Source organism: Dipteris shenzhenensis, chromosome 9, assembly GCF_047967505.1.
Source record: "Dipteris shenzhenensis isolate YYH24624 ecotype China chromosome 9, Dip_SZ_1.0, whole genome shotgun sequence".
Lineage (NCBI taxonomy): Eukaryota > Viridiplantae > Streptophyta > Polypodiopsida > Gleicheniales > Dipteridaceae > Dipteris > Dipteris shenzhenensis.
In genome coordinates this window covers 20,361,494-20,389,002 of record NC_141604.1, presented here as the reverse complement: position 1 = coordinate 20,389,002, position 27,509 = coordinate 20,361,494, and the positions used below count along the sequence as shown (strand labels likewise).

The following is a 27,509-nucleotide window of genomic DNA, read 5'->3' as shown; positions in this document are numbered from 1 at the left end:
AGTTCTTCTTGAAGCGCTTCCAGGTGTGGGCTTGCTGTTCAGTGTTGACCATAGCTTCCCACCAGAGTGAAGTACGGTCTTGCATGAGCAGGACAGCAAACCGGATCTTCGCCTTGTCTTCGTACTCATCCCCCTCAAAGAAATAGTCAAGGTCTCGGATCCAGGCCAGCAAGACCTCGGGCTTGTCCTCTCCCTTGTACTTGGTAAACTTGTCTCCAAATGGCACCTTATGCTTTGCATACCTTCGTCTCCGTGGATGTCTCAAAGGAGATGGACTCCGATGACACCGTCTACCTCGAGGAGGGGAAGAAGAGGATGATCTTCCCTCCTTGTTGGAGTTGGTGTTATCCACACAGCCTCTTCCTTCGGATTGGGGCCCTGTGTCATGAGTTTCTGCTTGGTTGCTTTCCAGCACTTGAACGTGTTAAGCAATGTTTGACAAGAGAGCACTCAACTCATGCAGATAAGGAGGAGGGTCAAATCCATTGGCTGCCATGATGACAAGATGACTCATTGAAGGAGAGACTCAACAAGAGAAAGCACAAAGTACAGAACCACTACCTAAGCTCTGATACCAATGTAAACTACTTGGTGCTTTCTATTAATTCAGACAACGAATTTTGCAGAGGCGTATGAATGAAATGATGGCGAGCTGTCAAACACATATACTTGATCTTAAGAGATTGCAATTAAGCTAGAATTAAGACTTATACAGCTTGAACACAAAGTGACATCATTGGAAATTGCAATATGATTGAGGGGCCAAGACGGAGCCCCCCCTTTATCCAGGCTCACTTTATTCTTGAAAATGGAGATACAAGACCAAGGTGCAATGCACCATCCAAACTGATGAACTCAGTGAAAGCCTAGGACCTAGATACAAGACTTAAGAGCATATATACAAGGTAGACAACGAAAAGGAGGACTCCAAGCTCACGTTTCAACTCTTGGCTTGCCCAATCCACAAGGAAGAAGCCTGCAACAATCACCACTTACATCCAACATTAGAGGCAAGCACTAGTTTCTAGAAAGATAGTAGAAACAACATGAAATAGTGTTGTAAATGAGATAAACTTGACAATAGAGACTCCCTTCGTGGCTTGACAATACACACTCCCTTCGTGACTTGCCCCTTTGTAGATGAAGTCCTTGATGCCTCTGAAGCTCCCTTGGGTGAGGTGAAACCGGCCTCTAATCACTCAGAGGGCAGTGGAACTAAACCTTTAATCACTTCAACACTGACTCATGTAGCACTGCTTGGGCACCTGTGAGCCAAGAAAGAGGCGGCACACGAGGCCAACCAATAGCTTATGGCAAAAAGAAATTGCAGCAGCAAAATCACAACTCACCAAGCCATGAAAACTCGAACCAAGTCCTCAATCGCCAAGAGGACATTGTAGCCAATGCCCAATTGCATTCTCAGCCAAAAAGGAGTGCAAAGGCATGAAGAAAGAGCATTTACAAGAGCCAACCAACAAGAATTCCACTGAAAAATGCGAAAAGAAGTACTTCTGTCACAAAGAAATGGAAGTTCTTGGGCTCAAAAGAAGCGTGCTTCAGAGAGGAATGAATTGAGAAGGTTTTGGAGAAGTTTCATCACCAGAAAGTCCTCCAAAACTCAGAAAAACCAGTCAACCAGCGCGTGGGACCTCTCGAAACTCAACAGAAAGCTGTAGCTTTGCAAGAGGAGAGGCCCAGGAGGCGGTAGAAGCAAAAAGGTCCAGAAAAAGCCACTTTTGCAAATTCGACCAGCAAAAGAAGTGCTCAGCTCTGCCCGTTCTACCAAACGCATGGAGGGAAAAGCATATCACTACGAAGGGGAGGCAGAGGGGAAGCCATCGGGCCAAACAGAAGTCGAGGAATCCAAACAAGTGAGGAGTTATGAAGAAAAACGGAATTCAGCTGAAGGAGGCTGAAAAACCAGTCCAAAATCTCAACAAAGAGAGAAGATGAGAGAGAAAACCACACATGTGAACTTTAGAAAGCCCATGAAGGTCCAGGAACGGCAAAGGAGCATGTAGAAGGCACTAGAGTCACCTGGAGCTCTAGGGGGGGCCACTGAAGGTACATGGCCCTCTAGGGGGCCCATTGAAAATGCCACATCATCATTTTCCAACAACCACTCTTTTAATTCCTTGGAATGCCTTTGGGCCTAGGGATTAATTACGCATATGTGCTAGGCACCATGCCGCGTTTAATTACACATTATTAAGCCCACGCTTGGACTTTTAAAACCAAAGTTGTCACGGTCTTATAGTACATTAAAGTACTTAGAATTTCACGCCCCCGTGACATACCCCTCTCTTGAAACAACAAACCACAGTTTGCTGCCCCAAAACACAAGAGTGAGCATGAAATATAGCATAAAAGAGTATACAAGAAAGCCGCAGCTATAGTATACAGAGACAGTGAAAATATGGCTAGGAGAGGCATGCATCCATCCATATACGCTACTCAAAATCTATGTGATCCTCGGCGATCAATAGTCAAGATGCATCAATATCATGAAGTCTCACAATAGAAATACTGTCAGCTCAGTATCTCGGATGAGACATACAGTGTCATCAAGCGACCTCATGAAATCACGGTGAGCCCGTCTGTACTGAGAGAGTGGAGGTGCTACCCCCCTCTCGAACACCAGGTAATGCTCCAAACGCTCGCTCTGCTAAACTACCTGTAGGAGCGCGGACCGCAGTCGGCTCTAAGTGGAAAGCATCAAGGTAAAGCTGCAATATCCCAGGTGAATTTGCCAGTTCACCTTCCTCCATCCATTTCGCATCAAGTGATGGGTAATTTTGAAATTTTACCAAGTAGCGACGAATAACTTTACCCTCGAGCTTTCTATCTCTGTGTACCAGAATCCGCTCTGGGACTAGAAGTTCATCCTATTCTTCCACTTCAGGCTGCACCTCATCAGGTAAATCCTCAGGAATATCTCCATGATGATATTGCTTTAATAAGCTCACATGAAAGGCATTATATATCTTCCAATGCGGAGGCAACTTCAGCCTGTAAGGTACCTCATTTATCTTTTCAGAAACCTGGAAAGGACCATAGTAACGCATGTTCAGCTTTGTGTACAATTTTTCCTTGCCTTTCTTATTTTTCAGCCTTGCCTTCTGAAAACGCAGGAAAACCCAATCACCTTCTATGAATACCTATTCCCTGCGGTGCTTTTCTACTGCTCTTTTCTGCTTGTCCTCACTTCTTTGCAAGGCATATTTGATCTTCTTGTAAGCCTCTTCAAGGCTTTCCACAAAACGATTAGCTTCGAAGATTTTCTCTTTTGTATGCAAAATGGGAGGTATCTTCCTAGCACCTTCCACTATTTCAAAAGGTGCTTTACCTGTGGATGTGTGTACTGTATTATTGTAAGCATATTCCAGCAAAGGCAAATAATGCTCCCATTTGCTTTTGTGGTCTGAGACATAGCATTTAAGCATATCCAAGATGATAGAGTTTTCCTGCTCCGATTGTCCATCAGACTGAGGGTGAAAAAATGACGAAAAATTCAGCGTAGTGCCCATATTTTCAAATAGCCCTCTCCAAAAGAGGCTGGTCATCCTCGGATCTCTATCACTGATTATGGATTCAGGCATCCCATGATACTTGAAGACATGCTGCAGAAACAATTTGGCCATTTGATCTGCTGTAGTTTTCTTTCTTACTGGCACAAAGTGGGCTTGTTTGCTAAACCTGCAAATTATTGTCCATAATCCATCATGTCTAGTAGGAGTATACGGAAGATCAAACACAAAATCCATAGCTACGCTTTGCCATGGTCTATCCGGAATTGGCAAAGGATGTAACAATCCAGGTGCCTTCTGCCTATCAAACTTTACTTTTTGACAAACCATGCATGTTCTCAAATATTCTTCCACATCTTTCCTCAAAGATAGCCAATAAAAGTATTGCTCCACTGCTGTAATTGTTGCTGTAATTCCCCTATGTCCTGCATATGGAGGAGCATGACTTTCCATTATGACTTTCTGTCGCATCTGATCAGTGACACAGAGTCGTCCATGCATCAAAATGAAACCCTCTTTCAACATATAGTGACCATGCCTTTGACCATCAGAAAGCTGATCATAAATAGTTGAAAAATCAGCATCATTAACATACTGATCTTTCATCACATCTAACACATTGTTGTAAGCAATGCTCACTGTTGAAACACTGGGTTTCTTGGAGACTGCTTCAGGCTATGGTTTCCTGGAAAGTGCATCAGCCACGACATTTTTGTTACCCGGCACATGTACAATTTGAAAATGAAACATTGAGAGGAAGTTAGCCCATCTCATGTGCTTTTCAAATAATTTTCTCTGCGTGAGAAAATATCTAAGTGACTGATGATCTGTCTGCACATAAAAATCAGCTCCAAGAAGGTAATGTTTCCATGTGGTCAAAGCATGTATCACTGCTGACATTTCCTTCTCATATGTCTGCAAGTACAATTCAGCATCTTTGAGAACTCTACTCTCATATGCAACCACTCTGCCATCCTACATCAAAGTGCCTCCTATGCTGTTCCCACATGCATCACAAGTTACAGCAAAGGGTTTTGAAGATCTGGCAAGATAATAACGGGTTCAGAACACAACTTTTGCTTCAGCTCTTCAAAAACTGCATTTTCCTTTGGTCCCCACCGAAACGGTACAGCTTTCTTTTGTAAAGCATGCAAGGGAGAAGCAATTTCTACAAAGTACTTTATAAACCTCCGATAGCATGAACACAACCCAAGAAAGCTTCTAACTTCATGCATATTTTTCAAAATTGGCCAACTCCTTATGGCCTCAACTTTTGCAAGATCCATCTTGACTCCATCCTTTGACACTATATGACCGAGAAAATGAATTTCATGCATAAAGAACTCACTTTTCTTGGTGTTTATTAATAGCTTGTGTCTTTTCAACTCTTGAAACACAATAGTGAGATGTTTCCTGTGCTCCTGCTCATTTTTAGAGAACACAATGATGTCATCGAAGAAAGTGCCCACAAACTTTCTGTATACTCTAAAAATTATGTCCATCATTCTATTGAAAGTGACAAGTGCATTAGTCAAACCAAAAGGCATCACAAGGAACTCATATAAGCCAAATGAAGTGCGGAAGGCAGTCTTGTAGACATCTTCAGGCCGTATCCTTATCTGATGGTATCCACTTTTAAGGTCAATACGACTGAACATTAAGGAACCTTTCAACCGATCCAATATATCATCAATGCGTGGAATTGAAAAACGGTTCTTAATTGTGACTTTATTCAAAGCCCTATAATCAATACACATTCTCCAACTGCCATCCTTCTTTTGCACAAGCAACACAAGGGAACAGTAAGGAGAATTGCTTGGCTGTATTAATTCCTTTTCCAAGAGTTCCTTCACTTGTGACATTATCTCTTCCTGTTGTGCCTTACTGACACGATAGGGAGGTATATTAGGCGGTGAGCTTCCTGGAATTATATCAATTTGATGATCCTCGGGCCTCTTGGGAGGTAATTCTTGAGGAAGTGCATATGAGAAACAATCCTGAAAATCTGAAATAAAAGCAACCCTTTCTCTATCTAAAGCAGAAAGAGTAGAGCCTTCCTGAACTGGTTGGCTGTTCTCTTTGACAAAAATCAAGTACACTGAAATATGACGCTTTGTTACATTGGAAATACAAGAAGCTGAAACTACAGGGATGGACTCCCCTTTTAACTTTACATCAAGTACATGATTTTTGCCTCTGTGAGTTAAAGAAATCTTATTGTTTCTCATCTGCACATCAGCTCCCACCCTGTACATCCAAGGCATCCCAAGCAAAGCATCACACTCTAGCAAAGGCATAATGTAGAAGTCCTCTGCATCCTAATATCCCTGGATATGTATCCTCAACTTGCCAATGATAGGAGTGACAAGTGTGTTGAGTTCAGGGTTGGCCATATCACACATGCCAGATGGCCCCATTTCCTCAGGCTTGATGCCAAGCCTTCCTGCCATATCAAGAATTATGAAATTCGCCTTTGCCCCAGAATCAAAGAAAAACAAACAATTCTAATTTTTGATTTTTCCCCATGCTCTGCACATCTCGGTCTTTTTCGTTTCTTCTTCATCATGTGCATGTGGCAAACTCCCAATCACATCTGGAAGAAGTCCTGCGGAAGGTTTAGGCCTTTTGCCCTTCCGATCAGCCTGTTTATCACCATTCTTATCATCATCTAACCTATCTCTTTTCTTGAATGGGCTATCATAAGAGCGGTGTCCCTCTCCTTTGCATATAAAACATTTGTTTTGCTCCATGAGTGACTTTTTCTCTTCATCAGATAACTTGGTACGGGGCTGTTTATTAGGCTGTCCACGCCTTTGACCAGCTTTGAATTGGGCTTTTCCTCCCTTTTGAAACGGTCGTTTGCCATAATTTTTCTTTTCAGATTTGATGTCCTTATCCTAGTGTTTGGCAGCCCGTTTGTTGTCTTCTTTCTTGCTGTCCATAAAGCCCAAATTCTTCTCCTGCATCCAATGCATATGCTGTTCTTGCATTCTCAATTAATTGAGTCATAGAACCCACCTTGGTTTTGATGCAATAATCACGTAGCTCACTAGGCAATCCACAACAGTACCTCTCTATTTGCTCTTTCAAAGAAACATGCCTGTAAGAGCTCAATGGCAACAAAACATCCCAAAACCTCTAGGTGTAATCATCAAGATTCTTGCAAAGTTTGTATGACAAGTCATGCCAGTGTGAAAGTACTTCAACTTCAAAAGTTGGAGTAAGCCAAGTAGAAGAGAACACTTGCTTAAATTCCAGCCACGTAGCAGGTGCATCTCCATGAAGCATAAGGTTGGTGTACCACTTAAGTGCATTGCCTTTCAAACATGTGGCGACCTTCCTCATCTTGGATGCTTCTGTAAACAAACCCCCAAGAAATGCAGCATCAAACTGTTTAAGGAATGTGAGGGCTTTGTACTTGTCCTGTACTCCATTATATGTATCAAACTTGACATGAGAACCACCATCCTTAAATTCTTTATATACATTTGATACTGGCTGTCCCAAAGATGGCTGTATATTTGCAGCATTCCCTTCACTAGGGAGAGCCATGCTTGGCTGAACATTAGGCATGGGAGCATATGCTGTGGCTTGCATGCCTGGCTGCATTCCCACATTGTCATACATGGCTTGCTTTCTATGCCCAATTGGCGGTGAAATCAACATAGCATCAAAGATAGAATCTGTACCAAAATATTCAGGTTGCTGCCTCAAATATGGCTGAGGTGGTTGAGCCACATTTATGGACTGCACATTATTATTTTGAGGAGTAGAAGTACCCAAACCAAGGCCTTGTGCTGGCTGCTCATACTGTTGCACTAGCTGTACTTTTTGTACCTCTTTCTCAAGTGCTCTTTTGGGTGATTCCTCTCTCTTGGAAGTCACTTTCTGAGTCATTTTTGATGGCTGTCCCTCATGGGAAGCTGATGCATGAGTGTTCGGTCCGCCATGAGAAGCTGATGCATGTGTGTACTCACTCTTTCCGTGCTTGTGCTTTCTTGATTTCTTCTTCTTCTTGGCATTTGTTTGCACAATCTGAGCCAAATTTTGAGCCAGCTGAGTCAAAGCAGTCACTGCACTTGCAAGCTGTGCATTCAACATAGTAGCATCATCTGACTCACTGCTAGAACTAGTATCACCGTTGAGCCCAATTGTAGCTTCATGTGTGGCCTGCTCAAAAGGCATTTGTTGTGCTCCCTGCAACTGTACACTAGCTGGATCATTAAGGCTTTCCTGCCTTCTCCTTTGAGGACTTGTGGAGCTCTCTTGCTCATGGGTACTCACCATGTTTATGGTTGTAATATTCAGCTGTCAAAAAGTGCAGCAAAGATATCCTTCCACCAAACTACCGAGGCCCACCTCTTGAGAAAGACTGTGGTGTCTCGACAACAGAACCAATGAAACCGACCTCTAATCACTCAAAGGGCAGTGGAACTAAACCTTTAATCACTTCAACACTTATTTACAGCTCACAAAGCATATATCACAACCATTAACCATTGCATGATCACCATTTGGCATTTACCCATTTGTTCACAAACAAAACCATTGAAAAAGAGATGGAGGCTAGAATGCCCCTACTCAACAAACATAGACAGGTGCACCCGATTGGTCCCAAACACCGTGGCGCCCCTTTCGGTATTTCTTTATATTTCACAATGAAATGATTACAAGTTGCATCTGGGAGACCTTCCCTGCAACTAAGCATGCAGCCCCAATTCACTCACCCTTCGCAAGGCTTTCAAGCATAGAACACCATCACATAAGTGCACTTAACCCATAGGCTCAACCCAAAGGCATTCTCTTTTCCGAGTGCAATTCCATTGGCTGTCCAGATGCAATCACACTGCACCCCATCTGCACTCTCTTTGAGTGGTTTCCAGATGGCATTCACAAAGCTTTTCAAAGCTCCAAAATAAAATCAGCAAAGTACCCAACCAAAGAATGACTCATGTTGCACTGCCTGGGCACCTGTGAGCCAAGAAAGAGGCAGCGCACGAGGCCAACCAATAGCTTATGGCAAAAAGAAATTGCAGTAGCAAAATCACAACTCACCAAGCCATGAAAACTCGAACCAAGTCCTCAATCGCCAAGAGGAGTAGCCAATGCCCAATTGCATTCTCAGCCAAAGAGGAGTGCAAAGGCATGAAGAAAGAGCATTTACAAGAGCCGACCAACAAGAATTACAATGAAAAATGCGAAAAGAAGTACTTCTGTCAAGAAGAAATGGGAGTTCTTGAGCTCAAAAGAAGCGAGCTTCAGAGAGGAAGGCATTGAGAAGGTTTTGGAGAAGTTTCATCGCCGGAAAGTCCTCCACAACTCAGAAAAACCAGTCAACCAACACGTGGGACCACTCGAAATTCAACAGAAAGCTGTAGCTTTGCAAGAGGAGAGACCCAGGAGGCGGTAGAAGCAAAAAGGTCTGAAAAAAGCCACTTTTACAATTTCGACCAGCAAAAGAAGTGCTCAGCTCTGCCCGTTCTACCAAACGCACGGAGGGAAAAGCATATCACTACGAAGGAGAGGCAAAGGGGAAGCCATCGGGCCAAACGGAAGTCGAGGAATCCAAACAGGTGAGGAGTTATGGAGAAAAACGGAATTCAGCTAAAGGAGGCTGAAAAACCAGTCCAAAATCTCAACAAAGGGAGAAGATGAGAGAGAAAACCACACATGTGAAGTTTAGAAGGCCCAGGAAGGTCCAAGAATGGCAAAGGAGCATGTAGAAAGGCACTAGAGTCACCTGGAACTCTAGGGGGGGCCACTGAAGGTACATGGCCCTCTAGGGGGCCCATTAAAAATGCCACATCATCATTTCCCAACAACCACTCTTTTAATTCCTTGGAATGCCGAATGCCTTTGGGCCTAGGGATTAATTACGCTTATGTGCTAGGCACCATGCCGCGTTTAATGACACATTATTAAGCCCACGCTTGGACTTTTAAAACCAAAGTTGTCACGGTCTTGTAGTACATTAAAGTACTTAGAATTTCACGCCCCCGTGACATGAGGAGAGTGTGGAAATGGAGCTGGAATGAGAACAGCTCAGAAAAACAGCCTGTAGGCTAGAGAGAGAAAGCCTTTATGAAGTGATAGTTGTAGAGAGAGAGTGCCAATGCTGACCCCAAGGGAGGGGATGTAAGAGAGGAGCTGCTGCTGTTCCACAGATGCAGAGAAAGGTAGATTTCTGCAAGGGAAAGGGGCTGGAATAGTAGAGAGAAATTCTGCAGTAGAGAGAGAAGGATTGCAACAGGAGAGAGAAAGGGGTTGTGGCTGCTCCAGGCTGCCCTACCACCTACCATGCATGCTGCCACAAATGTGGGACAGGTGGACTGACCTGCCAGCTCAATTTCCATGTGGCAGTATGCCACGTGTCAGCTGCCACGTGTCACTCCCAAAAACCCTAAAATTTCAAAGTTGTCAGAATTCAATTCTGATCGCACCCATGGGTTCCTAAGAGCTTGGACTAGCTACTGACGTACTCCAAGGTCATAATTGAGCCATACTGAGCTCATTTGTTTGTCATCTTATCTTGTATCTCCATTACTCTTGGCATGCTGCCAGGCCCACACCCAAAGCTCAAGGAACATTCTCTTGAATGGTTCCGAGGTCAGTATGCAATCTATGCATTTGATTGATGCCCATAACCCCAAGCAAGGGGGTCCACCCTCAAATGCTAGACCTAGTCCCCATTGACCGCCACTGAACAGTAGGAAAACATTTTATTTCTTAATAAGCATACTATTGAAAAACAAAAAGAAATATTACCAAGCAAGTGGATACATGTTGAAGCAGGATGACAGCATAGCAATGGCAGATGTGATCTAGGGGGAGAAAAGTTCACTTTTCAGCTTCATTTTAGGGGCCTTTCATAGCCCGTTTGGAGCCATTTTGGCTCCATTTTGAAGCTTCTTCGACGACCCTTCTTCTGAGCCTCTCCATCGACATTTTCGTGTTTCCACGCACTATCTTAGGTGCTCATTACGCAGGGTTTTGCTATCCATTTCTCCTTGCCTACATTCGAGCTCCTCTCTCTAGGGCCAGTCACCATGTCACCGAAGCGTGCCCCTCGTGATATATTGCATGACACTGATGAGGCTGCAAGTGCCTGCAACAGCGGCTGCATCCATTGGTGGTACAGAGGTTTCTTCCACTCAGCCTCTCTCCTGCATCCTGGGAAGCGTAGGCAGCACAGACGCAGTTTCTAGATGCCCTTTCCGCCAGATAGGACAAGAGGTTTCCGCCAGATAGGACAAGAGTTCAGCCAGCAGTTTACCACAACCATGGCTATGCAGGATACCGCTCTTGTCTAGATGGAACAGCCCTTTTTTTTTCCCCGAGGGGGGTCCATAAGTCACCTAAAACAATTAGGACTCCTAACCTAAGACTAGTAAGACAGTTAGGACATTGACCTAAGGTAACCCAACTTGACCATTTAACCCTAGTTAGCACTAACCTAACCTAGCCCAACTAACTGATCCTAAACCCAACCAAACTAACTAAACCTAACCAAAGTAACCCAAGCCAACCCAAGGTTAGTCTAGCACATGGAACCTTAGAGGCTAAGGTTTGCAAGACAGGGAGGATGTCGTGTAGGGCGGCGCAACGGGCACGGTCGGAATGATTATGCAACGGGCACTGGGTTCTGGACGGGGAGGTCACGAAATGGGCAACGGGGACGGGAAGATCACGTAGCAGGCGAGGCTCGACAGAAAGCGACAGGTAAACGGAGGGTAAACGGACGGAGCAGACGGTTCATGGCAAGGTCTTTGCTTGAGTCGATGCTGCTTGTGGGTGGACGGGGTCAAGGAAATTGGTGCTCGGGAGGCACAGCTAGCAGAGGCTGGGCGCTCGTCTGGTTGGAGCCCAGCTAGCTCAGAGATGCTAGTTCCTCTGGGAGTCTACGTACGTTAGCAGCTCCTCGATTCATTAGGAGCTGGTTGACATATGGGCGTCGAGGGAAATCGTGGGCGCTTCACCGACGACGGACCTGGTATAGCACAAATGCGTTCGGTTGGAGCTGACGCCCAGTAGAAGCTGCAGCTACTTGATTTGAATGGAGCAGCAGCTACTTGATTTGAATGGAGCAGCAAACACGGGTGGTCACAACCAGCAGAGGTTTGGGATTGGTGAGTTGCTTGAAGAGGAAGACAAAGGTGCTAGAGTCAAGGCTCTGATACCAATGTAAGAAAGGGGGGGAAGGGGCAGATTAGAGAAAGGGGGTAGAATTGGTAGGAGGGAGAGAGAGAAAGGGGAAGAAGGTGAGGGAAGGGTAGAGGAAGGGGAAGAGAGAGAGGAAGAGAGAGACAAAGAGAGATTGGGAGAGGGAGGAGGCAGCATGTAGGAAGAAGAAAAGGGAGGAGTAGATAGGATTAGATGTCACATCAAATGGTACCATACAAATCATTAGGGGCTGACTTATATAGTCCCCCTTCTTTCTCCTATCTTACCACCAATTTCCCTTCTTTTTTCCCACCTAATTCCCTGCTATTTCCCACCTTCATTACACACCTTAAGTAAAGAAGTTGTTGATTCCACCCACACCACACTGTGTGAGCTCCTGGGCTATTGTATCAGTCTTCCGCTGTGCATACCCTCTGTTGGTCAATTTCTATCACAGGTTCTCCGTGATCCGCTGCATGCAATGGCCATTGCCATCACATCCCTCCGGTTGGCAGCCCTCATCCTAACCAAGCTTCCCCCAAATTAGGACATGGTTTCTCGACCTTTGAGGTGCCAAGTCACAACAAGTCAGCTGGACTTTTATGACTAGTACTCCCTTCTCCTTAAGGAGGAATCGGTTCTTGACTCCCAAGATAAGCTCACGGTCACTCCAGATGGCACTCCAGATGGTGAAGCACTTTCAACAGTGCATAAGAATAAGAGGAGCATGTGCTGCAAATGCAGAAGAAAGGGCATCTGGCCAGAGACTATAGGTCCAAAGGCAAAACTAAGGATCAGGACTCCTAGTCAGACTCATCTTCCCAGACAGGTGGTTCCAAGGCAGCAACAGTTGCCAAGGATCGCCAGATAGTACCAGCCTTCTAACAATAAGACAGTCCCCCCCAATAGGTCAGCCACAGAGGGCATGTGGGCGGGAGTGCGGTCTGCTAACGGCCCCGATCGTTTGAAAGTCTGGCGGGCAAAGCAAGGTTGCGGAGCGATGGGCCAAATGAGTTCGGAATTCATTGCTTGATGCTACAGAGACTATGGACACGGTGTGTACTGGGGTTCGTTGTTCAAGGTTCCTTTCACGTAATGTGTTCACTGGAGGTACAAGTTGTGGTGTGTTCCACAGATCATTATACGCCATTGCAAACTCAATGCAGACTAGCATGGGAAATCACAGTTAGAGTACAGCTGATTTGCCTTTCAAGGTGGCATTATGGTTCGAGGATCTAGGCTATTTGATGTTCTCTCCGAGGGGAAACCAGTAGATGCACTGCTGGAGGGTCCATGGTTGCATCTTCAGATCATTATGCTCACCATGAGCTGCAGAGATGGTGTTAAGAGTATGGCATCTCATAGTGAGAGAGGGCTTCATTGTGGGTGTGCCTGCCCAGAGAGGATAGGTTAGGTAGAGGCCTGTTTAGGCTGGCTGTGCTAGCTGGTAGGGCTGAGTTGGGTGCCCAAACTGAGCCCCCAAACAGGACGGGTTACCCAACCTGATTGGTCGGGTCAAACCTGAGCTAACAGTCAGGGCCAACCTGCTGGTCGATCCAATGGCCAACCAACGCTGGCTGACCAGGCTCGCTTGGGGGGCTCTAAAAGGCTCCCCCCCTTCTCACAGGGGCCTCTCCTTGGAGCATTCTCTCTTGACCAGCCCCTTGGCTGTGGATTGTATCCCTGGATCTATATACAGTTTCTGTTTCTATCTCTGGTGTCTACCTTTGTTTCTCTCTTCTCTACGCTTCTGCACGTGCACAACTCTCACTCCAATAGGGTCTCGAGCGGATTTTAATACGATCATATCACATCTCTCTCTCTCTCTCTCTCTCTCTCTCTCTCTCTCACACACACACACACACGCGCACGCAAAACAAGCTCGGAAAAATGGATACCTGCAGGATCCCATGCAAGCAATGGAGGCCACAAGAACCACAAGGTGGCACAAAGGAGGGGCTAAATGGATGGAACAGTGGGAACATGGCTGCTAATATCCTAGAGGATGGAGAAGAAATCAGAAGCTGTCGTGTAAAAATTGCTATAGTAGCTATGGCAAGACCCGGGCCGACTTCTACAAATGAGAATCAATCAAACAAAGTTATGAAATGCAAAAATATCTCCAGGAGGACATACAGCATTTAATCTGTAAAGTAAGAGCTGAAGAAGGGCAGCCGGACAACCCCCAGCATGCAAGACTCTGTAAAATCCGTCCCATAGGGGAGATCAAAAAGGAGGAACATACATTCCTCCATTGCCGAGCGTACGCAGTACACACACATCAGGGAAAATTACAGCACCAATGCCACCAGCCTCAAAACCTCCCAGGGATGCTGACCCAGAAGCTAGGCGCCTACATAAAGAAAATCTCAGGGCATCATACTAAAACTGTCCACATGGAGCAGCAGTTATGCTTGCAGCATAGCATAGCAAGTGATACATAAAACGACCATCATTTTGATAGTGGTCGTTCCCATAGATCTTCTCCAGAGGACTAATATACAATCATCTCTCTCTCTCTCTCATGTCAAGGCATGATCAAGCCTTGCTGTTTATGGTCATAACAAACCACCATAAGCTATTATCTTTTCGACTATGAGTTTGACTTTATCAGAGTCCCTACAATGCGCAGGTGGAGCACAGAGAAAGAGAAATGAAGAAAGGTTCAATTGTGCAAATTTATTGCATGGTTTAATTGCTGTTTCCTTTGACGCTGCCAAGAGAAAATAGCGATATCTCACCTCCTTAAAAGCCCATCAGTGTGTATTTGCTGGTCATATCAGGTCCTGCTTCCCAATATCATTGGTAAAATCTACCTCTACATTCTGTAGACTTGCAAAGGCACGCTTTAAGCTGCACCTGAAGTTCTGACGTGGGTATTTCAGAACCGTAATCTATTGTCAGTTCCCTGAAGGGTGGAATATTGTCCATGGCAAAGAGCATCATATGGGGATATCTTGCATCCTCGTGATCCCGCAGCACACACTGCACTAGTAGGTTCGGAGAACAACTGTGGTTGATAAACCGAGCCATATTGCCGATTTGGCTGGAATCAATGATTAGCTGTGGTCTGGGGACATCCTGAGCGGCTTGTGCAGCCTTGCTGTCGAGAATCCTAGAAACCTCCCCCCATCGAGGGTTATTTTTGGGCATCCTGATGAGATTCAAAACGTAATCTTTGGTAGGCAGCCAGTGCACATCATGAACTAACCTCCCAGTGTACTCACAAACAAAGGTACCAGCAGGAATGATATCCCAAGACCGCAGTCCCCATCCTCTGTCCTCTGTCTTGAAAACCTCCAGACGATACTTCTGTCCTTTTTTAGTAGACCTATTCCGACAGCTGGAGGAGCATTTACAGTTGTTTCCACACTCATAAATCAAACCCCTCTCTTTCACGAGAACCCCATTGTTGAGATACGCAAACGCATTTTGATTCCTTAGGAAGCAGGAGCACATCTGCGATGCGCTGCAGACACCCTTACAATCACAGCCGTGGGCAGACCCAAATCCCTGCGACATCCCAGTCGGAAGCTGCACGCTGGTAGAGTACTCGAAGGGAGCTGGGCTGTGCTCATTGTCAACAGAATTTACGATGCAGACGGGGACAGCTTCTTTGCCACTCGACAAGTCGGCCATGCGCAGCCCTTTCCGCGAAACAGGTTTCAGTTTAAGATGATTCGATAGTTTGATGAGAGCACTTCCGAGCTCTGGCTGTCCAGGTAGCCTCTGGAGCCTGAATTTGAACTCTTCGAAACCGGATTTGCCTTTCTCGGACCAGCACTGCGCCACTTTGTATAGCCCATCGTACGTATAAGTCTTACCGGAGGGGCTAACAGTATCCTTGATACCCCGAATTACTCGAACTGGTATCTGGTGCTTCATGCTTCCTTCCATTGCCAAATTGCCCCTTTCTAGCTTTTGATCCTCGTTCTGTTTGCTATCGAGAGCGCTCTTCCCACCCTGACCCGTGTATATCAGCTCTTCACCGTCATCGCGATCATCGTACCCCCCCGACGAGATGATGCTTATAGCAACGGGTGTGTCCCATTGGCTCTCTTTCGCCGTGAGGTACTCTATACCAGCTTGTATAGGACCATGCAGTCCAATGCAACAAATTTCCATCCTGAAGTAGAACTGATCTCCCACGTCGATTCCAGGAACCGGCCCAACCACCTTCCCACTTCGATTCACAGACAGACCCTTGCTGTTTATGATACACCCAGCGTTGAGGTCGGGCCTGCTGCCTTTGCTACTTTCCTTTCCTTTCGTCTCTTCTTCGAGCACCAAGGTACGCCGTATGGCATCGTAAAGCCTCAATGTGTCTGTAATGGCTCTTTTAGCAGAAACGCTGCTTGTAGTAGCTACTCCTTGAACCGAAGCGCGGGGTCGCGCTGCTGATCGTTTGGGCTTTTTCATTTCTGATTCAGATGACGCATTGCGCTTGCGCTTGCGCTTCTCCTTCTCAGGTGTGGGACTTGGAGAAGCAGCCCCGAAATGCTCACCAGCTGCAGGTTGCTTGCCTACCTGAGGTTGCGACGCCGGCTGCGCGCTGCTTGCCTTCGATCTTCCGGGGCTGGTACGCACGGTAGACGGTCCGGGAGGGTGGACACCGCCATTTTTCCCACAGCCGGGGGGGAAGTCGCGGACGGCCGACGATTTGGGTCTGCCATTCTTGGAGCTGGGATCGGAATCCGGTGCGGGGGGCGAGAAAATGCCAGGATTGAATCCATGGAAAGGGGAGTGGGGGTTGAAGGGGGGGGGGAAGACGGCGTGGACGCCGGGGGGAGCGACGATACGAAGGGGGGGGACGAAGAGGAGAGGCAAGGAAGAGGGATCGGGGGGGGGGTGCGCCATGGCGGGAGGGTTTGGGGGGGGAGGAAGAAAATCTGTGCTGAAGAGCTCGAGTGAGTAAAAGGGAAGGGGAAGCTGTTTAGCAAGGGAGCTCCATTCCAATGGCTTTTTAGATCATACACTCACACAGACAGAGAGAGAGAGGAAGAAGATGATGGAAAGCTATGGCTATGGCTATGGCTAACCAAAGCAATGAACAAGGCAAAGGGCAGACATGCGTTCCAACTCAGAATTGCACACCACATGGAAATGCAATTGCACACCACATGGAAATGCAATTGCCACCTGCAAATGCAACTTCAGGTGTAGCTCCACCAGAGAGATCCCCACTTTGCTTGGCCTCTGCTTGGTGGGTCGTGCCTCCTCTGGTGCTGGCGGTGGTGGTGCACGGTTCATGAAACAAGAGCCTCCGCTTCCCATTCCGCTAGCTATGATTTCAAATGAGCCGGTTGGTTCGCCTGTCAAATTAGTCTCGTCAACACGCAATCGGCCACTTACACCTTTGGGCTTCTCGGTTACACTGCCAGTTCGATTGCCCGACGAGTGCCCACCGTTGCGGCACGTTAAAAGATGGGATGAGCGGGTTGTCATGGGCAGAGCCTTTACACATTCAATGCCTCATGAAAAAAAAACAGCACCATGTGGGACACAAAAACGTACAGCAATAAGATGTGAAGCAACGCAACAAAGGATTCGTCTGGCACTTGAATGAATGATCAGTGCCCATCCATGGGAAACCAACATTAGCCACGCATGGCTGAGCAGATAGAGAGCAGCCACATCCAGCTAGCCATAGAAGTCAAAGAACTCGCTACCCACCATTGTGTTGGCTCCGCATGGATGACCCATGCATAAAAGTCAAGCAAACAGTGTGTAAAGCACTCACTACACACCTTTATTCTTAATTGTTTATATTGGTATGTTGGAGTGTTAAGGGCGAGCACCACAACAGTCTCTACAGACCCTTAGTGTAGAGTGCCCTTTCCCTCTCAAGTCATGTCATTCCACAACTCTCATGTGCAATTGCATGTGCTATATATATGGCATATGAGCCCCAATGAGTGTTTGTTGCAAGTGATGTGATAGACATAATGTGGGGCGCCATAGATGCATACCATCGGAGAAGGCCATGGCATATTCCATAACATCAGGCACCATAGATACCTGACATGGTCAGAGATGAGATCATAGTGTAAGATATGTCTCATGACCTAGAAGCATGCACCGTTAGCATGTGCATAATCATGTACAGAAACTCACACCTATCTTAAATGCACAGAGAAGAGGCACTCATTATACGTCTCTAATGGACAAGTTAAAATCTCCTTATAATTGGTTTTGCTGGTTAGAGGCAACCAAACTCTCCAAATGGGTTGAGGTTTCTTCTATGTGCTAGTCTATAAGTGTGCTAAGAAAGTGTTGGGCATACAGTAAATACACCTACATATAGCCATGCTCACCACCAAAGGGTCGTTCATCGAAGTCAACATGCTAAAATCAACTCCGTATCTTCTCACCAAAATAGCTAGCCAAGTACCACAATCACCCATCCAACCCTCTTCCTCAAACACCGCTCTAGTCCCCTCACTCCATATCACTAATAAAATTGCATCTCTCAATATAGCAACGTTGTTGCCACAGTTGAAGTAAAACCTTAAGGATCCCCAACCAACACGATCTCCAACCAGCTTGCACAAAAAGCTGGACATTAGCCCCACCCTTTGAATTGACACCTCCATCACCTTCCAAATATTCCTCACAATCACCACACTCCTAGAAGCAATGTATGCCTTGGGCAATATGCCCTTTTGTTGTAATGGCCATTTCTTCTTCTTTTTGTAGTGCTGGTCTTTATTTGGGTTTCACCGACCCTTAACATAAGTTAGCAAGTTCTTTCCCAAAAAAAAAACGTTAAAATCTGCCATGCTTCTCCTTCCAAGTAGAATTGCCTTAAGTATGCATTCACTATTTTTTAAGTGAAATCTTAAGTATGCATTCACACAAGCATGTACACATGCATAGCCTTGTCACTCCGTTCCCACAATGCTCTCACGCTTTTTTCGAACCAATCAAAACAGTCCTGCCCAAAAAATAATTCAAAACTGTATTGATTAGTGAAACAAGTGAGGAAGGGAGGGGTAGAAAGACAAGAGGAGAGGTGATTAATGAGGACATCCCTCTACTTATGAGTGGAGGTGACCCCTCCCCTCCTATTTATGAGGGTTTTATAACATTTTAGGTGGCTTAGTGGCAAGACCTCGTGAGTGAGAAATGGATGTCTTGAGTCCAAGTGCCCCCTTTGAATAAAATTTTGAAGTCTTCCCATTGACCTTAGCTTAATTGGGTTCTCCACTTTTTCACCTAAGAAGTCAAATTCAATTTCTCACTTGAAAATTAAAGGTCTTCTCAATTACCTTTCTCCTTGATGTGTATGGACTTATTTGTTGAGATTAAGAGCTTTTGGAATATGTAGAACTATAGATGACCAAACTAATGGAGGAATTAGGTGGGGGTGTGCATACCATTAGTGCTCTAAGTAGACCCAACTAACCAAGTACTTCTCTCTTTAAACATGCCCCATGAGAATGCTAGGGCCATGTATCTTAAAGGTCTCCTTAAACCCTCATCCCATCAAATCACTTTCCAACTTGCCTCAGTCCATAAGCTCCCCCTCCTTTCCCCTCATCACTACGCTTTTTCTTGTACAAACATCTTTTCAGCAAAAAGTGCCCCATGGGAATGCTAGGACCACGTATCTCCCAAGGCTCTCTTGAAACCCCATCACATCATATCTCTTCTTCATTGAACTCCTACCTCAATACTTATCCAGTTTGCCTCAAATACATAAGCTTCCCACCCCCCCCCCCCCCCTCTCCTTTCCCTTGTGAGATGCCAAGTCATAAAAGTTGAGATCTCCATAAAATAACAATTGAAATTTTAGAAAAGAAATAGTTTTTTTATTCCAAAGAGTCATTTACATGGAAACACTTCTTGTAGGAAGAAAGATGTAGCACCCTACCACATCCATGGGAGGACCTCGTGTATCTCAGTCTCAATGGGAGGTAGAAAATTAATCGTAGTCTCAATGTCTCTATCTCAAAATATGCACCTAGAACCTCAATCTGGGAACCATGTAAATTGCAATGTATCTAACTTGTAGCCTACTGGAGAGTCTACAACTTCCTCATACATGCTTTTTCCAAAATGAAATGTCTTCCCATACAAACATTGAAAATGCTTTGTCCCTAAAGCAGAATTCTGGAAATTTTGCACATAGAACAACCCAATTCTCCCATGTGATATCCTCAACGAAGTAAAGATCCTACTTTACCTAGAACCTCCCGGATAGTCATGTTCCTGAGTTCCTTCACCTTCTTATCTTGAATGGCGAATTGAACCACTCGTAAACTTCCATCTTCCATAGCTATGGTTCGCTCTAAGATTTACATAGGTTGCAGGAAGATGGAAGTCTAGTTATGGAATTTCAACATCGCCTATGGCTAATAGTGTTTGCTACCTTATTTTCCTTTCTCACTATCACTTAAATATCAAAATCATTTTCACATAGAAGTTCCATCCATTTCCTTTCAATGTGGCTTGATTGTGGTTGGGTAAATAAGCAACTTTAGGCTCTCATGTTCAGTCCTTAGTTCAAATTTGGAACCTCAAAGAAAATGGCACCAATGTTTTTTGCATGAACTATGGCCACTAACTCTAGATCATGAGTGGGATATTTTCTTTAAACCTCCTTACTCATATTGAACTATCCTCCCACCCTACGATAAAACATAGCCTATTTGATCTCCACTTGCATCAAAAGTGAATGTGAAAGGTTTACCAAGTTTTGGAATTTTCAATACACAATTCTCACCCACTTATTAAATGGTATCAAAAGCATGTTGACATTGACCATTTGAAATTAATTTTATTTCTTTCTTTGTTGAGTTTGCAAGAGGTGAAGCAATATTAGAAAATGCATGTACGATGTACGTAGGATTCCTTTCAAAACTAGCTAATCCTACCAAACTTCAAACCTCTTTAACATTTTTTGGAATTGGCCACTCAACAATTGCTTTTTTTTCTTGGGATCTATCAACATCGTCAAGCTCAAAAAGTTTTTCTCTCTTGAAGACCTATTTCAAAGCTATATCTAGACGTCTTTTGTTTTCCAAAAGTTTCTCTTGCAACTCTCCATACGAGTATCTCCCATAATCACCTCAATCATCTATTTCTTCATTCTTAGGAGCCTAGCTAGACTTCAAACTTTGAATAGGTGTGCACAATCTGCTAGAATAAAAAATTCCAATTGTTTCCTCATACTTGTATTCCTCATCCTTCCTCTTTTCATTCCATTCCATCCTAGGATGCTCTTCCCACAATTTGTCATCATTTTGAGGATTGATTCTCTTGGGATCCGGTTGTCCCCTAACAATGGTATCCTGATGCATCACCTTTTTTACAGGAGATCTAAGATCATGCACTCTCCTTATAATAAGATTTCATTTTACACTTGTAGCCCTTTAAGAGCTTGTGATTGACCCTCAAATAGATTCATCATGCATCACATTTCTATATTCTCTTAATCTTCCATATTTTCAAACTCTAATTTTTTTGAAACTGTGAAAGCTAGAATTTGGAATCTATATCCTCCTCAAGATACTGGTTGGATTTGTAAGAGTGTTGTTTGAGAAGTGAAATTTTTGATGGATGAAAGTTCTAATCAAAGTAAGACTAGCTATAGTGTGTTGGAATCAATTTATGTCAGTGTCACCCTAGCTATGTGTTTTGATGTTTATGTCAAATGTGTCCCTTGGATGAAACTTATAATCAAAGTAAGACTAGCTACAGTGTGTTGGAATTAGTTTATGTCAGTGTTACCCTGGCTATGTGTTTTGATGTTTATGTCAAATGTGTCCCCCCTTTCAATGAAAAATCTATTTCATATTGCTTGGGGGACTATTAGTTCCAAGAGAAAAGAAGAGCGATGAAAGGGAAGAGGGAAAGTGCATGATTAACTAAGGGGCAGGTGGAATAAAAGTGGGTATAGCAAGATGCTCTCTATTTTTACATAAGGAAATTAATAGATTTGAGAGAGTACTATCTAGCAGCGTACTAAATATCTAGCAAATGAAAATCATATAACATATTTGGATTAGATAGGGGGGAAACCATTTATGCAATAATCACAAACTTATTCCCTGTAATAGAATAATGTTGGTAAGAAAAAAGGAGCAAACATTAGTGGGGTGAGGATGATAAGATGAGAGCATCATCACAAGCAAACTTCATTATGAGGGTAGTCAAAGAGGGAGCTCAACGATAATACACTTAAATGTATATCATCTACAATTAAGTTAGCTTCAAAAAAGCATTCGACATGGTGACAAGGTAGAAGATCTAGATAGACTGTCATCCTTGAGAGTCTCAAAGGATATTATAGAAGCAACTTGGTAATAGTACTAAAATAGTAGCATGATCTATGGTGGATACTTGTTCGAAAATAGTATAAACCTATGTTTTCAAAATGTCAACAATATAAAATAGAAGCATGATCTTCAAGTTGGTTGCAAGATGGAGCAATAACAAGCTTTTCACTTCCAAGAGGGATAGAATAGGGTATTTGGTGCCTTCTTCAGTAATACTTGTTTTTAGAAGATATAGTGTGATTTGTTCACAAGATAGAGTGTGATACTTGTGCTTAGTATTCCAATATGAAAGTTGGATATAGCAAGGTGCTTTCTATTTTTAGATCATGACATTAAAAGATTTGAGAGAGGACTATTTAGCAACATACCTAACATCTAGCAAATGAAAATAATATGACATATTTGGATTAGATGGGGACGGGGAGGCGGGGGGGACTTATTTATGCAATAATCACAAACTTTTTCATTATAATAGAATAGTATTGGTAAGACAAAAGGAGCAACAATTAACTTAGTGGGCTGAAGATGATAACCATCATGAGCACAATTCATGATAAAGCACTTAACACATTATGAGGTAGTCAGAGAGGAAGCTCAAGGGTAATAACTTTATATCTTTTGCAATTATGTTGAATTCCTAGATTACATAGTAGCAACTAGCTCTATTCTCCAACCTCTTATGTAAGGGTGATCAAAACCTATAAAGGAGGCTTTTACACTACCCCGTCAATCGATTAAAACATGCTATTTGCCCTTCTAGTGCCCAAGAAGAGGGCTCTACCTATAAACCAAAAGGTCCCAGTGGAGAAGCCAAAGGCAAGGAAGAATGTTGCATATGCCATCTCAAGCGTAGTACCCAAGTCATCTCTGCCAGAAAAAAAGCACATAAACTAGTCCACGACAACTTCATCTTGACAGCAAATAATTTACAAGAGTGTTGTCTCATTCTTCTCTACATAAGTGTTTTACTATGATAATTGATAAAGGTATGCATGCGGACTTGATGGATTAGATTCTAGAGTCATATGTCAAAACCAATTGGGTTAGAAATGGGTTCAATGACAGTAACAAATGGCAAGTTTCTACAAAAGAGGTATTACATAATTTTGTTTGAAAGTTTGGAAAGTATCTCAATTTCAAATAAGAGAACAATAAATTGGGAAAGTCATATAGGACCTATGAACTAAAGTTAGGGCTCATTCCCTTTTTGGATGAACAAGAACAATGGAGTTTGGACAAATCTTTCTTGTACTTTGATGAAGCTCATATCTAGCTCCGAAAAGAAGGTATCAATTGGAATAGTAAGAAGCATTTTGCAAGGTTGATAGAAAGCATGAAATCCCTATTAGTTGTAGTAAAATTAAAGAAGAGCCCTATCAAGTTTTTTGATGCTGTTTCCACATGTAGTTGAGTCACTATCCCCATAGATAATCACTACTAAATATTTCATAGTTTTTTGTTGTTGTTTCCACTTTAGAGTCTACCGCAGTTGAGTCACTGTCTCCATAGATAATCATTGCTCAGTATTTCATTGAATATGTTTTGGTGTAGATGCTAATACTACTGAGTTATTATGCCTACTATGTATTTTCCATGAGGGTTGAACATTTTGTTTCTTTGCATGTTAGAAGCTCTATTGTAGATATCTTGTGTTCTTAATACAAATACACAACTTTTTTGCTCAACCATTAATCAATGAGGGACAAGCATGGTAGAGGACATGGAATTTCTTTATTTGAGAGTTTGGACCTTATGCATTTTGATTAAGATAAATTTGGACCTTATACATTTTTGTTTGGGGATTGAGTTCTAGAGAGAGTCAAGTAAAAATAATCATTTCAAAAAAAAGTATTGCGGCTAGATTGGGGTTTCTTTTCATGTACAAGGATTGGGACTTTAGACCACTAGGGCCATTAATTAATGAGGGACAAGAATGCCAAAGGACATGGAATTGATGCAAAGGATGACAAAGAAGTAGAATGTCATTGTTTTTATCTGGAAGTCTTGGGGGCACAGACAAAAGAAACTAGCATTACAGTGGCTAAATAGTATTAAAGAGTATAAAAAATTATTAGAAATGTTAATTTAGAATGAAAAAGTACTAAGTGGTGGTACCTAGCATATGACATAGGCATAAGATAGTGGTACTAGGCATATGAGAGTAGTACCTAGCATATGACAACGGTACTTACAATCTGAGAGTGGTACCTCAATAAACATAAATAATACTAAATAACACTAAATAGTAACTAAGTAGTATGTGACAATGGCACCTAGCATATGGCAATGGCACATAGAGCCTATTGTCATGAGGTCAAAATGTGCCATTGGTGCAACTCTGAAGCCCCAATTGAAATTATTCTGTGTGAACCAAATGGTGGATTATTTAACGGATCTGATGGAGTTTTATGTGAGCTATAGAGATCGAACAAGGCCTTTTGACAATCTATAAGGAGATCTATGTGATTTGCAGAGTTTGTAGGTGGCCAATTTTCATTGCCTGGGTAGAGCAACTTATTAGCTCTAGATTGCTAGAGTAACATTGAAGGCAATGGTTAGAGCCAAATGGCTAGAGTGGATTGGTGGACAAGAAATGGCGCTCTAGTGCTCAAATCTACACCCTCTAAACTTGAGATTCCAATTTGAGCACCAAAGATGCACTAGAGTCACTTTATATGAAAAGTATTCAAGTGCGTCAACAGAATTTCATGCAACCAGCGGTACCTTTTTGTCCTGTGTGCACAAGGCCTTAGCATCGGAGACATATGATAGAGGTATCTAAACAGAACTAAATAGCATATGAGAGTGGCACCTAGCATTTATGACAATGGTACTTAGTATCTAAGAGCTTATGATAGTAGTACCTAAATAATGCTAAATAGCATTTGATAGCAGCACTGAGAATATGATAGTGGTTACTAGAAATTGCAAGTGCTAAGTAGAATGTGATAATGGTAACCAACATGTTTCCACATATTTAACACATAAAAAGATACTTTCCATATCTTCGCCACATAAACTTCAGTACATGAAAAGAAACACTCAACCTGGGCTCAATGGAGAATCACTTGGATTGCATTGGCCATTGATAGAATCATAAATATCACCCCAATACAATTTGGAGACAACAAACTTCTTTATAGTCCTCTTTTCACCTTGATGTTGTTCCATTGGACATAGCATAAATCTATTGGGAAATATATATAATTTTATCAAAGGTCAATGTGCAACACAAACAATTTGCCATTGTGGCTGGGTTGGGGGTTTCTTTTCATGTGCTATGATTGGGACTTAAGACCACTAAGACCATTAATGAATGAGGGACAAGCATGAAAAAAGCACATGGATTTGATGCAAAGGCTGATAAAGAAGTAGACTTTCATCATTTTTATCAAAAAACTTGAGGGCAAAGGCAAAAGCAACTAGCATTGCAATGCCTTAATAGTAGTACGGTTACAAAATAAAATAGTACTAAATAGTGGTACCTAGCATATGACATTGGTGAATGAGAGTGGTAAGGAGCACATGACAATGGCATCTAGGGTCTCTACCAAACGTGTAGAGAGCCTTGTGTATGGGTGCAGGCAATCTTTTGGCTTGACCAACGATTTTAGGGCATTGAAGGTGCCTTCAGATCCTTGTCAGCTCTAGATGCCACCCCCTATTAGTTGAAGAGGAAATGGTGCTTTGGTGCTCAAACCCTCCAAAATTGACGTGCCAAATTGAGCATCAATGGTGCTCCACCTATGCCTAGAAATCTGAGCCTAGCTCCAAAATTCACCACTGGAGTCTGCATTTTTTACCTCGTGTGCACTGAGCCTTAGCATTTGAGAGTGGTACCTCAACATCATTAAATAATACTAGATAACATTAAGTAGTACTAAATAACACTAAATAGTACTAAATATATTAAATAGTAGTAAATAACACTAAATAGTACTACATAGCATATGATTGTGGTATGTAGCATTTGAGAGCATATGATAGTATACTAAATACACTAAACAACACATGACAATAGTATCTAAATAGTACTAAATAAAAATAAATAGTACTAAATAGTATATGACAGCGGTACCTAGCATTTGAGAGTGTATGATAGTAGTACCCACATAGTACTAAGTATTATTGAATAGGATATGACGATGGTACTTAGCATTTGAGAGAATATGACAGTAGTACCTCAATAGTACTAAATAGCACTATATAATACTAAATAGTGGTACCAAGCATATGAAAGCTGCATATGAGGGCAGTACCTAGCATATGATAGTGGTACCTAAATAGTAGTCAATAGCATATGACAGTGGCACCTAGCATATGGTAGTGTTGCTTAAGATCTATGAGAGCTAGTGCACACAATGATGAAAAAGCACCACTAGTTTCTTCTAGTTTCATTCACACAAAAACTAGAAAAGGTGCATAGATGTACCAACATTTTTTTAAGGGTGCCAAATATGCCACCGATGCACCATTGCATAGTGACTGGCACTAGCCAGTCGGAGGAGACATTTTCATCTCCATAGGGTGCACAAATGGTAGCCGAGGGGTGGGGCTGCACCAATAGGTGACCGTCATTTTGTCACCAAGGTATGTCATTTAATACTGCATGAACATATTTTTCCATTACAAAGGGTCCTTGATTACAGTTCTAGTGTGTAGATAGTGCAAGGCCAGCTATGCATTCACTTTGCGCATGCATAGGATCTAAGAATATGATGATAGTAGTACCTAAAGAGTATCAGGGCTTGTGCGTACAAGTAGAAACTTTGTAGCTAGAGCCATAAATAGCATTTTGTTCACATACCTAATTGTTCATCTAGCTTGAAGTACTTAATAGAGGTATGCATACTTGCATAGGGCTATGGATGTGAGAGATGGCCATTTTTTATTGGCTTGGCGATCGAGATTCGTACTAGCTCTAGAGTATTGAAGGCCCTGGGACCCAATGCTAGTGCCAAATGTCATGTTTGTATTGGACGGGGAAGGAAGGGTGATCTAGTATTGGAAACAACATCCTCAAAAATTGAGGTGCCCGTTTGCACATCATTGGCACTTCAATCGGGTCGCGAAATTTGTGCCAACCTCAAAAAACTACCACCTAGCCTCACTTTTTGGGCATCACGTGCACAAGCTCTTAAATAGTATATGAAAGTGGCACCTAGCATATGATAGTGGTAGTACTTAGCATATGACAACATATGATAGTAGTACCTACATAGTTCTAAATATAATAAATAGCATATGATAGTGGTGCACGCATGTACACACATCCGATTGAGTGCAGCTAGATGCACTACACTTTGGGGCATGCATCAAATAGAGGGTGCATTTATGGGCCCTCAGCAGGTGCTGAAAATTGCACCCCTCGTTTTGAGGCGCCACTTCATGTTAACTTGCAACAGTCGATCTTCCTTCATGAATGACCTGTGTAGAGCACAACATAGGGGAAGGGAAGTGTATGACAGTTGGTAAATCTTGAGCAACTAGTGATAAATTTTGAGGGTCCTCCAGTGTGCAAGCGACTACATGAACAAAAGAC

General features: G+C 43.2%; 1 protein-coding gene across 1 annotated transcript in view; it reads right to left on the bottom strand.

The window, feature by feature from the left end:
- Positions 1-16,696, bottom strand: part of LOC147898347 (histone-lysine N-methyltransferase family member SUVH9-like) — a 64,501-nt gene extending 47,805 nt beyond the window's left edge. The window contains exon 1 of the mRNA XM_087379658.1: positions 14,429-16,696. Within this exon, the coding sequence (XP_087235784.1) occupies positions 14,487-16,544 (2,058 nt within the window). The 5' untranslated portion in view covers positions 16,545-16,696 and the 3' untranslated portion in view covers positions 14,429-14,486. The remainder of the gene's footprint in view (positions 1-14,428) is intronic.
- Positions 16,697-27,509: the final 10,813 nt, after the last annotated feature.